Source organism: Triplophysa dalaica, chromosome 1, assembly GCF_015846415.1.
Source record: "Triplophysa dalaica isolate WHDGS20190420 chromosome 1, ASM1584641v1, whole genome shotgun sequence".
Lineage (NCBI taxonomy): Eukaryota > Metazoa > Chordata > Actinopteri > Cypriniformes > Nemacheilidae > Triplophysa > Triplophysa dalaica.
Window position 1 is genome coordinate 26829480 of NC_079542.1, and position 12515 is coordinate 26841994.

The 12515-nt window shown below is 45.2% G+C and overlaps 1 protein-coding gene across 1 annotated transcript in view; it reads right to left on the reverse strand.

Annotated features, from left to right (window-relative positions):
• acadvl (acyl-CoA dehydrogenase very long chain) overlaps window positions 1–12515 on the reverse strand; it is a 36360-nt gene that overhangs the window by 23280 nt on the left and 565 nt on the right. Inside the window, 6 exon segments of the mRNA XM_056742909.1 lie at window positions 7504–7551; window positions 7553–7631; window positions 7746–7817; window positions 7820–7877; window positions 8119–8226; window positions 8229–8258. Of these exon segments, the coding sequence (XP_056598887.1) occupies window positions 7504–7551; window positions 7553–7631; window positions 7746–7817; window positions 7820–7877; window positions 8119–8226; window positions 8229–8258 (395 nt within the window).

Sequence of the window (12515 nt, forward strand, 5' to 3'; positions counted from 1 at the left end):
CTCGAAAACAGGCCAAGACTGGGTCCTTTAACATCTTCTATTCTGTTTCCAGGATATGTCGCAGACACCCTACAATGTAAGTGTATGAGTTGTTCACCAAAATATAGCATCATCAATAATGATTGTAAAACTTGAAATGATCACGCTTAGTCATATTACTATTGAGAAAGTATTTTAAGAGTGTAGAGTTACTCATACAGTATGCATTTATGAGATGCACAGACGGAGCACACTGTTTGAAAGTCTTTATATTAGTTTATGTACATAGGAACATACATTGTATTTATTCATTTAACGTATGTTCCAGTACACCAATAGGGAACACATATTAATGCAAACACATAAAAACATTATGCATGTTCCTATGCAGGGGCATCGCTAGATTATTTAATTTGTTTAAATCATATTATTCTCTTTGTGATTTAGGACTTTGTAAATACTGTTATGTATATTTGTATGCGCTGGAATAAGGTTTATGTATCAGATTCCATTAAGGAAAACACCCAAGAGAAGCAGCTTTACAGGAAGAAAGTCAAAACAAACCAAAAAGTTAGAATAAGTAATAAAAATGGAAAGCGTTCTTTCCTCTTGGTTTTTGATTGAGATTGTCTGAGCTGAGATGATCAATCAGGTACAAACATTCTTGCACTAAGATGGCACTTAAAGTCCACAGCCTCTCACAAGAGGATGGCATGTGAGGTCCACAGGCTGTCACAGGATGAGGGCACGTAATGTCCACAGGCTTGCAGAAGGTAAGTGCGTGGGTCCGTCTGTCCGTAGGCTCTTACAGAAGGTGTACTTGAGCCAGCACTTGTCAATCTCCTGTGAGAGCTTCAGCACTATAAATCTCCTTCAGGATTACATTCTTTGTTTGTACAACACCTAGGGCGAAATTTCGAGTGTTTTAGAGGAGTGAGTGTTAAGGAAGAGGAAAGAGTGAGAGGAAGATGAAGAGGGGAGAGAGGAGGGAGGAGTAAGAGTAAGGACCTGTCCATTATGGCACACTCCAGTCTTGTGGACCTCCTCTGAGTGCCCATTTGGTGACGTCAGGATGTACAAACCTATAGGGCACTAGGCACGAGTCCACAAGGGTACATGGGAGCACAGTTTTTGATTTTGGGACAGTTTTTATAATTCTGTATTGTATATGGTGATTATGCTACCATGTGTTGCATACTTCTTGAACACAGCAGGTTTTTAAGAAAAAAGTGACAGAAAGAGTAATGGGTGCCTGTTGAATTGTTGATGTATGTTATGATGTAATATCGAAGCACTTAACAGTAAGATAACAGCATATTTTGAGTGAGCCTGTGTAGGTAGACATAGATCAGCCTGTATTACATAAAGTAGCGATGCCCCCTGGTGGCCAGGATAGGATGTGTATAATGTTGTTTGTGTAGGTCAGTGGTCTTCATCGTTTTTCAGGCCAAGGACCACTTAGATGACAGATGCATTGAGCAGGGACCCCCTTATAATGTGTAAACAGGTACTTAAACAGAAACAACCCTATTGTCACAGCAATATTATGTTAAGACATTACATTAGCACTATTATGCATGTTATTGTTGCACTTACATACTTTTCTGTGTATTATTTTTCTTGTTAATATAGATTGCTTGATTATTGTAATTGTAATTGTAATGGTAAAACACAGGGCTTAAATACAAGGGAAATCGTAATCAAGGGAAACTGAAACAGGTGAGGGACTAATTAACTAATAATGAAATCAGCCACGGAAGGAAAAAAACAACCAAAACACAAAACAACTGTGACAGTGTGTTGCAGAACACACCGCTATTTTATAATTCTGAGCTCCGTGGTCTTTCTTGCGGATCAGTATTGTCGCTACTTTTTTTTCATCAGAGCATCACATCAGACTAAGGAGAGCAACTCCACATTATTTTTGGGGCAACTTATCAGTGTTAGAACGCAGAAGCAGTGTGGTGTCATTTGCTTGTCAAATAAGCGCTTTACAGCCTTAACAAATTTGAGGTTCAGAAATATATGAGCATGCACTTTACTGGCAAACAACTCCTTTTATTCATACTTTGAAATTATTGGGAGGGAGACAGACAATGCACTGATTCTAACCCTACCGGTTTTTATGATGCAAGGTAACGTTTCTTCAATTGCTTGCTTCTGCTGCCTGAATGGATGTTTTGTCCACGCGCAGGTTAAAATTGCAATGCCCGGGAGCTTCAATGAGTCCGTGCAGCCGCGCACGTGCGCAGCGTAAAGAGAACATTGGTTGTAATATTCCTGTACCCATGCTTTACATTTTTAACAAAAAGTTGCTTTTGAGTAAACCGTAATTAGCGGTTCCCTTTCTGTCGGTCTCTCGACGTTGTGTCGAGAACGACAGATGGGGTTCGCCATTGAGAACCAATCAACTCTGACTACTATAGAAAAGGCCAATGAAATTTGGCGAATGAAATTTGCATGCCGGGCTCCGCCCCCGGATATCCGGTATAAAAGGAAGCCGGCGTGCATCATTCACTTACCTTTTATTCTTCAGAGCCTTCGCTCATGACTACGAACAGAACGAATTCAATGAATTCATCTTCTTCTACATTGCCGGATCTACGACGTGTTGCAGCGGATCGTCCCTACCTGCAGCGACCTTCCCCTGGGCGTCTCGGGGGTTCCGGAGGTGTTAGAGATTTTTTCTAAAAAGTCCTTTTCAGGACTGACTGAGCAATCTCCAGCGCGGCATGTACCGCTGTTCTCTTGGGTGCGGCACCCTCATCGAGGAGGGGGATGGACACGATTGCTGCGTTAGGTGTCTGGGCGTCCAGCACTGAGGGCAGATTGTCATTCTGAAGTTGCGGTCACGGGTGGCTGTCTTCCTACGGGAACCAGCTACCATTTCGTCTGCTACCTGGGCTGTGACATCTGTGGCTACGGCCCTGATGACCACCCACGTAGCAGCGTTAGTGATATGGGGAACTCTGCGAACGTAAACCCGCCAGCCAAGTGCTCACGGGACGATCGCACCCCGATTTGCTCTTCTAAACGTTCCCCAACCGGCGGTGGCATACCGTCCGGATCCTCACGCACACACTCGGAAACGATGTGTGACGTAGATGAGATGTCGCTCGCAGCATCGGAGGGAGACCGGCATCCTACTCTGCAGAATCCGAGCTCGCCCCCAGCAGTCGAGTTCAGGAGGAAGCAGAAGTGATGTCATTCATGCTAACGCGGGGATGCGTGGTTCCCGAGGACGGAGCGCGGTGCAAACCGCGCCCACCCCGGGTGCCATGTTTTTCCCGGAGGTGCATGAGGAGCTGTGTAAAACTTGCAACGCTCCACTCACAGACCGTTCCAGTTAAACCAGCTCCGGCTCCCTTACTTCCCTCGTTGGTGGGGCAGCCAAAGGCTACGTCGAGATCCCCCGGGTGGAATGGGCGCCTGTAAGGCCGACCCGGGTATAATGTAGGATCTCCGTGCCACCACTGACAGCGCTCTACGGGCGACTAAGGTGGCGGCGCGGGCCCTGGGTCGGACGATGTCCACGGTAGTGGTCCAGGAGAGACACCCCCGGCTGTACCTTGTGCAGAAGAGTGACTCGAAGGAAGTCCGCTTTCTTGATGCACTCATCTCACAGGGTGGGTTGTTGGTAACACCGTCGAGGACTGCGCTCAGCAGTTTTTGACGGTGAAGCAGACAGGGGCAATTAGTCAAAAAAATTTCACGCCGCGACTCGGCCGCCTACAGGCCTCCGAGATCTCACGTGACGTCTGCTTCCCTGCAACCCAGGACCCCTTCGATATCGGCTCCGGTTCCTGTGCCCCCACAGGCGGCACCCCGGAAGCAGAGGTCGAGGGGGAAACCTCCAGTCCCTGGGAGCTCGAGAGCTGTCCACACTGTCTCGCTGGCTAATGAGGGCGGTCCGTCTTGGTTACTCGATCCAGTTTGCCAGAGACTCTCCCAAGCTTTGGGGCATCATCTCTCCCTCTGTCAGAGGCAGGGACGCCTCCGTACTTCGGGTAGAGGTCACCACCCTTCTGGCAAAACAGGCATCGAGTTCGTCCCTCAAAACCAAGATGTTCAGTGGGTCACGACCCGCACTTCACCGTTCCCAAGACGGCGGGTTGCCCCCAGAGGTCTGCGTACCCTGAACAGAGCACCTTCACAAGCTGCCGTTCAGGGTGCTCACACAGAGGGCGTCCTGACATCTATCAGGTGTCAGGATTTGTTCGTGGCAATCGACCTGAAGGACGCTTACTTTCATGTCTCGATCCTCCTCGACACCGGCCGTTCCCACGGTTCGCGTGCGAGAGGCGGGCATATCAGTACAGAGTCCTCCCTTTCGGTCTGTCCCTGTCTCCATGGTCTTCACGAAGATCGTGGAAACCGCCCTTTCTCCCTGAGGGGAGGAAGGCGAGCGGGTACTAAACTAGGAGGAGAGCGTGGCACACCGGCAGCAGGCGCATGGTGATGACGCCCTGCTTCCGACGCACCATAACCCCTAGTCTTCCATGACTTTCTCGACGGACTCAGGTACCTCTCGGCAGGTCATGAGACAGGTCGTGGTGACGACTGACGTCTCCCTGCAGGGGTGCGGTGCAGTGTGTAACGGGCACGCAGGCAGGGCGTTGGACGAACCCCCGTCTGTGCTGGCATATCAATTGCCAAGAGTTGTGGGCTGTGCTACTTGCACTGAGCAGGCTACGGCCTCTCGTGCGAGACAAGCACGTGCTGGTCCGAGGACAGCACTACAGCTGTAGCGTACACAGATCGTCAGGGTGGCGTTCGCTCACAGCAGCTAACACAACTTGCTCGACGCCTCCTCCGGTGGAGTCAACAGGTGACCCGCTCCCTGCGGGCCACACACACCCCGGGCAAACTGAACTAGACAGCCGACGTGCTTTCTCGCCAGTTTATGCCTCGTGGAGAGTGGCGACTCCACCCCCGCGCAGTCCAGCTCATTTGGAGGCTGTTCGGCTAGGCCCAGGTAAACCTGTTCGCCTCCCGTAACAACACCATTTGCCCGCTTGGTATTCCCTGCCCTCGGCACGGATATCCTGGCGCACAGCTGACGGCGGGATGGGCGGAAGCACACCTTCCCCCCCCAGGAGCCTCCTTGCACAGACGCTGTGCAAGGTCAGGGAGCAGGAGCACCAAGTGTTATTGGTTACACCACACCGGTCTAACCGCACTTGGCTTCAGAGCTGATGCTCTGGACAGCGACTCCCCCTGAACCATTCCCCTGGCAGAGGACCTGCTCTATCAGGGGAGGGACACGTTCTGGAATCCCAGATCAGACCTCTGGATCACCCATGTCTGGTCTCTAGACGGGACGAGAAGATCCTGAGATGGCTACTCCCCCTCTATGGCAGGGACCATCACCCAGGCTAGGGCCCCATCTACTAGGCGGTCACACGCCTCTAGACGGCGCCTCTTCTCGTCCTGGTGTCTCTCTCAATGAGAAAGACCCACTGAGGTGCTCGATCAGGATTGTGTTTTCCTTCTTACGAGACTGGAGACTAACATCTCCCCTCCACACTGAATGTGTATGTAGTCGCTATTGCCACTCATCACGACTCAGTCGGTGGAAAGTTTCTAGGGCAACACAACTTGGTCGCCAGGTTCCTAAGGGGCGCGAGAGGGCGGAATCCGCCTCATCTCCGCTCCATACCCTCTTGGGACCCTAAGTGGTCCAGGGGAGCCTCAGTGCCCCCCAAGAGCCCCTCGGAGGTTCTGATCTTCCTCACAGAGTAAGACGGCCCTCCTGACGGCGCTCACTACCTTCAAGAGGGTAGGGGACCACCGAGCATCCTCCGTGTCCCCGGATTGCCTTAAATTCGGCCCTGGAAACTCTCACGTTATCTTGAGACCCAGGCCCGGATGCGTGCCCAAGAAGTTCCCACTACTCCCTCCGGGGCCAAGTGGTGAACTTGCAGGAGCTCCCCATAGGGGAGGAAGACCCAACCCGATCAGTGTTGTGTCCAGTACGTGCTGGACCGCACGCAGATCTCTGAAGCTCTGACCAGCTCCGTGTCTGTTGGAGGACAGCAGAAGGGGAAGGCTGTCTCCAAACAGAGGCTGGCGCACTGGGTCGTGGACGCCGTTACGACGGCATTCCGATCTCAGAATCTCCCATGCCTATTGGCAGTGAGGGCTCACTCCACACAGAGTTTTAGCCACCTCCTGGGCACTGGCAGAAGCGCCTCTCTAGCAGACATCTGTAGAGCTGCGGGTTGGGCTACGCCCAAACACCTTCGCAAGGGTTAACAACCTTCACGTAAACCCGGTGTCAGCCCACGTCCTGCGTGGCGACATGTAGGACTGGCATCCGGGGGGGCGTATGCCTGCGAAAGCACCTTTCCACCCTCTAACAGGTTGGGTCAGTGTGCTATCTACCTCTCTTCTTACCCAAACATATGGCTAAGAATAGGTATCTCACCAACCTCCCTTCTTACCCAAACACTGGTTAAGAACAGGTATTCCATCCATCACTAAACGAGCACACCCTGGCGGATGGCTGGGCAGAGCAGCCTTCCCCCTTAGGCCGGGATACCATGTGAGCTATCACAGATAGCTCTAACCGGACCTAGTGCTACCGGACGTCTGTAACACCCCCTCCGTGGGCTGTTCCGTCTGATGTATCCTCATGAGAATGGTTCCCACTCCTGGTAACCCATGAACTTCCCCGGGTGGACCTCCACCCCGCGGTTAACTACCCAGTCCGCACGTTCCATGCGTTCTCCTCCAAGGACGAGACCATACCTTATCCACCATATTCCTCCCCACGGGTAGGAGGTGGCCTCTGCAGCGCTTCTCTGATTAAGAGAAGCGCTCACCCGGTGTAAACCCGAGCCGGACGGCCTCTCGCCAGTAGAGAGCTAAGAGCCGTCTGTGAAAGGTTACCGGTCAGGGCTGTACCCATCTTTCTCCAAGAAAGCTCTGGAACCCCCCGACCACCATACTGGAAGGTTACAGTTTCGCGAAAGCATCGAGCTGACACGCCCAGGCTTGTTACCGTCGCTTCGCTAGAGATTGTGACGCGATACAGCGTTGTGGCCGTTTTCCATAGGCAACCCCATCTGTCGTTCTCGACACAACGTCGAGAGACTGACAGAAAGGGAACGTCTTGGTTACGTATGTAACCTCAGTTCCCTGATGGAGGGAATGAGACGTTGTGTCCCTTATGCCACAAACACGTATCGTATTCTGCTGCAGTCGTGAGAGGCTCTCAGGCTCTTCAGAACAAAAGATAAGTGAATGATGCACGCAGGCTTCCTTTTATACCGGATATCCGGGGGCGGAGCACGGCATGCAAATTTCATTCGCAAAAATTTCATTGGCCTTTTCTATAGTAGTCAGAGTTGATTGGTTCTCAAGGGCGAACCCCATCTGTCGTTCTCGACACAACGTCTCGTTCCCTCCATCAGGGAACTGAGGTTACATACGTAACCAAGACATCCCTTGCACTTCCACCCCTGGTTGAAGACCCATGGTGTAGGTAATGTTATGTGTGCTTTCACTTGTGAGAACCCACACCTGATCCAGATCTTGCTTCCATTGAGGGTGAAGTATTGGCCGAAGGGGAGCGGACTGCAGTGTTTTAATGGGGTCCGCATCTGATCCACTCCCTGGTTCAGGGAGACAGAAGGCAGCAATATTCTCTCCTATCAAGAACATGCAGGACAGTCAAAGCTTTTTTCTAAATACAGCAGCCAGCTGTTATGATTACAGAGAAATCCCATATTTTTAGGGTATCAAACATATTGAAGCTTCCTCACCAGGAGCCAACTTTGGAAGGTACTTATTTTTTTGCAGGGAGTTACCAAACAGCAAAATGCCCTTGAAACCAAACCCAAAGTGATGCCCACACCTAGATTGTGCATCCCCAAAATCTCTACCAGCCAGGCATACTGTAAACTGAACGAACAAGTACATCAGCGCTCTATCTGAATTCTTGCCCCTTTGACAATGTCTCTAATCTAAGGTTTATGCTTGAGAATGGATGTCATAATATTAGAATTTATCAAGGTGTCAAGAATGTTTCACAAGGTTCTTATGCCTTGGATCATTCTTTTCACCTTGGTTTCCATTCTCTCCAGTTGATTTGTTTATCCTTTTTATTGTTGACCTGGTACCATTTGTACGTCTCACCTGTGTGTTGGTGAGTCCCACACCATCCAGTTCTGTTGGCACTTGCAAACCAAAAGCTCCCATCTCCTTCAGGCCTTCCATGGTGAGGTCCTCAACTTTCTCTAGACTAGAGTATCATTCTTCATGGGGTCATTCACTTCCTGGAAACACACATTCCCACATTGTAAAGTAGATAAAGGGTTAGAACACAAAACACAATGATTGAGCTTATGGATTTTAATGAAACAAAGTTTTTTATATATATATAAGCAGTGTTGGGCAAGTTACTATGGAAAAAAATGTATTACTGGTTACTAGTTAGATTACTGTACAAATTACTCCCTCTAAAAATTATTTAATTACTTATTACTTTCTATATCAACCTTGATTTGTTAGGTGATTGAAGGATAGACATGAAACAGCAATTTTAATTCATTTAAATAAATAATATAAAACTATATAAAGTATTATTATTAATGACCAAAGTATTACTAATGTGAGAATTGTATATTTAATTAGCACATTGAGGATCTTCGTATTGACCTGCTCAGTGGTATTTGTTTCACTGCCAACTACAGTCTTGTCCAACACAGCCTTGAAAACACAAAGACCACATGCCACCACTCTGTTTAGATGCCTGTATCAAAACTGTACATTTTTCAAACACAAGCACATTATTTTTATTATAATAAAACACTCTTAGCTTCTCAACCTCCAACCATTGATGTCAGGCTAATCTGGTTTATACATGAGTTATGTTTGTTTTGATTAAAAATGAATTAATAAATAACCTACGCATCTACAGTACTAGGTGGGTTTCAAACTGGGGTTCAGGGACCCCCAGAAGATTCTAAGGGGTCTCCAATATTTTTTGATAAATTACTGATGGTGGTATCCTTATGTTTTAATCTCTTCTTTCTTGCTATCTCTTCTATCTCTTCTCACTTACTGTCATGATCTTGATCCTGTCCTTCTTGTCAAGAGTTTTCTAGTTCTGTGGACAGAGTCCGGACAGTACCATGTCTTTTGAACTTGTTGTGTGACTGTGTGAATGGAAGCAGGTAGCCATTGTTGTTAACTTGCGCCACGTGCACTCCTGTCGCGTGTTTTGGCCCCGCCTCCTTGTTTCCTGTAATCTCACCCTAATTGTTTTATTCCCCTCACCTGCGTAGTGTCATCATCCTTCGTTAGTTTTCCACATTAAAGGCCCTTGAGTTCTCTGTCCCTCGCTTGTTCGTTATAGTTTTCCGGTATTGCTCGCTCTAGTTCGAGTGCAGTATACTCAAAGAATAATACCTTGTACCAGTCTTGCCTTGTGTGTTTTGTGTACATATTATTTTGAAATTTGGACTTTGTTTGTTTTGCCCCCTTGTGGGAAGTTTTTGGTTTTAAACCTTGTTTTGATTTGTTGCTTGCCCCATATCAGGTTTTTTGTTTTTTTAAACATATCAGGTTTTTTGTTTTTTTAAACATAGCCGGTTTATTGTTTTTTAAACATCTTTTCCCAAAAGCTGTCTGCGTCTGGGTTCTGTCTGTGTTTCATGACAATTTACTGGGGTTTGTAAGGGATTATATGAAAATAGCTACAGTACAAATAAATCAGAATTGAATATGGCATTTTATGAAATATGGAAATTTGACATAAATCCTATGTAATCATACATCAAAGCAAGAAAAATAAATAACTGCACCAACCAAAATACCTGATGTTACAGCACTGTATCATTTAATATGTTATTCTGAATTAATTAAAATTCTCAGATTAAGATTAAGCGGTTTTATTTGGGGGCCACAAAGGGATGCACCCTACACAAGGGGGGGCCCTAAAACGAAAAAGTTTGAGAACCACTGTAAACAACAGACACATGGACATATTGTGATATTGTTTCCATCACATGACATTGACAAAATGGCTACAAAGTATAGCAAAGAGCACTGACAAGGATCATATAACCTTGTTACTCTCTCCACACTATCTCAAATACACACACAAACATACATTCACATACACAAATAGAAACACTTGGCATATTTATGTAACACTTAAATGTTATATTTTTAGTCAATGACAGTATTGACCTAAGAGTACGTGGCACAGAGCCCAGTACCAGTACTCCTGCATGTCATGTGAAATGGAATTGAATTTTACTCCAGATTTATATAGAGAGCTGTTTTGGGACAACCACCTGTTTTGCCCTGTGGATGTGACCAGATTGGCTAGAGCATAAGTTTATGTGACAATACTTAACTTGGTGACATAACCCTAGTGAATTAAAAACTGTGCATTTATGCTGATAATTCTCACCTCAGCTGCTTGGCTTGCGTACCAACGGGCATTCTGCACTACCAGAACTCCAAATTGACGCTTCGCACTAATAAAGCAGATCAAGTCAGGTGGAGTCAGTAATAATATACAATAACAATCACAGTATAATGTTGTGTTAACCTAGTCTGCTTAAGTTTCAGCAAATGCACAGCTATCAGATCTTGCGAACCTTTATGCACAAATATAAGTAAATACAATGACCAGGACTTTGACTAACTTTACACAGCAACATGATGATTTCAAGGCCAGTATTTTACCGCGGTATACCTCCCGAGGTGTTGATGTGCCAAACTGAAATATTATGATACACAACAAGAGATATTGTGAAACGAGGTTTTTCGTACTAGGCTGAACCTCCCAATGGGCAGGAGAACCTATTTTATCTCATCCTTGAGTTACTTTTAAAGGTGGTGACTCTTTCCACCAGGACAGAGAACCTCCTGTACCATGCGACACCAACAATACGTCTTCTGTCACATAACAACACGTTTGAGACCACTTTAATACGTATCTCAGGTTGAGAATGGCTTTCAGATTAGAGGGAAATACAGATCCTTTTACTTAACTGCCGAAGGAAGTGTGTTTAAAAACTGCTTAACTCAGATCAGTTCATACAGAGTCAAAGGATCTCTACTGTAAGTTATCTGATACATTACATAAAAAAGATGTATTCAATTTATAGATGTTTTAGATGTATATATGTTTTAAATTACAAATAAAAGTTAAAATGTTTAAACTACATCCGTATGCTGGTTATCATTTTAATATGTAAATATTTATTTTAATAAAAAAATGTATACGTATGATTTAACGTTTCATTAGCAAACTCTAAATCGCAAACAGGATCACATGAATTCTCATGTTTCTTGGCCAGGATTATGACCCGAAACAGATTGTATCCTTCAGTCCCTTTATTTAACTTAAATGAAAAACTAATTTAAAGACAAAACATAAGTGTTTGCTTTTTGTGTCTAACACAACTTAGTTACAATGATAAGGCCTTTTTGATAACATGTGTGATGTAGTTGACATGAAAGTGGAGTAAATAGAATAATTATTATTGTTACATTGATTGAAGTTATGGGTTTGCCATAGCTACAAATAAAGAGATCTTATCAGATCTTTGTATCTGTATTTATCTGTTTTCTTTACCGTTCTCTTTTCTTTGATTTATTCTTTGTTTGTTCTACATGTGTTTTCCTGTACAACTGCTTTGATACAGATGAAAACTGGATTCCGGAGAATTATGTAAAGGGAACAGAATTAAAACATACTTCATCTGCTGAAATTAAAGGCAGCTGGACCAAACGGTGACCTTTACAATTTAAAGAACCAGTGCCCCCTGGACATTGAAATGTTGTCCAAAAAGAGCATTACTAATATTTAAATACACAAAAAGACGTTTTTCTAAAGATTTGCATTTCTGTTCTTAAAAGTGTTCTTGTGGATTTACCATCTTTTTTTGAGTTAGACTTGATGTTTTAAAAATAGTTTGTTTTTACCACAGTGCTTGTATTCTAACCACAATGTAAAAAAAATGCTTTGTGTGAAAATGTGTGTCAAAAATGTGAGAGGAATCTCAGTACACCATATTTTAAAGAGGTATCACTTTAATTTAAAATCTTCCTTTACAAACTGCTCTGTAATGCAATTTTCATAACAGTAATATGTGTAAAACAGTGAATTACAGTATAAAATAATGATCAACATGAAACATGTATTGATATTGTTCATTGTGTATTACTGATAAAAATCAAAGTTGAAAAATTCCTTTTAAAACGGACACCGTCTACTTTGTTCATTTAATATACATTGAAGATATCACAGGTTTATTGATTTCACAAGCTACACACATATTACAAAGAGCACAGCATGTCACCACAATCATCTGAAGGCTGTCCTTCACTTTGACATGTTGTTTCATCATTTTGTTTAGTATTGTTTGTAACATTTTTCCAACGCTGTAAAATTCTTGAGACTGTTGACTGATGAATACCAAAGAGGTAGCCTAAAAATCCCTCTGACAGATTGAGGCGCTGCTTCATCAGTGTAAGGAGGAGCTCTTGTGTGGGCTTCAGGGAATGGTTTGAAG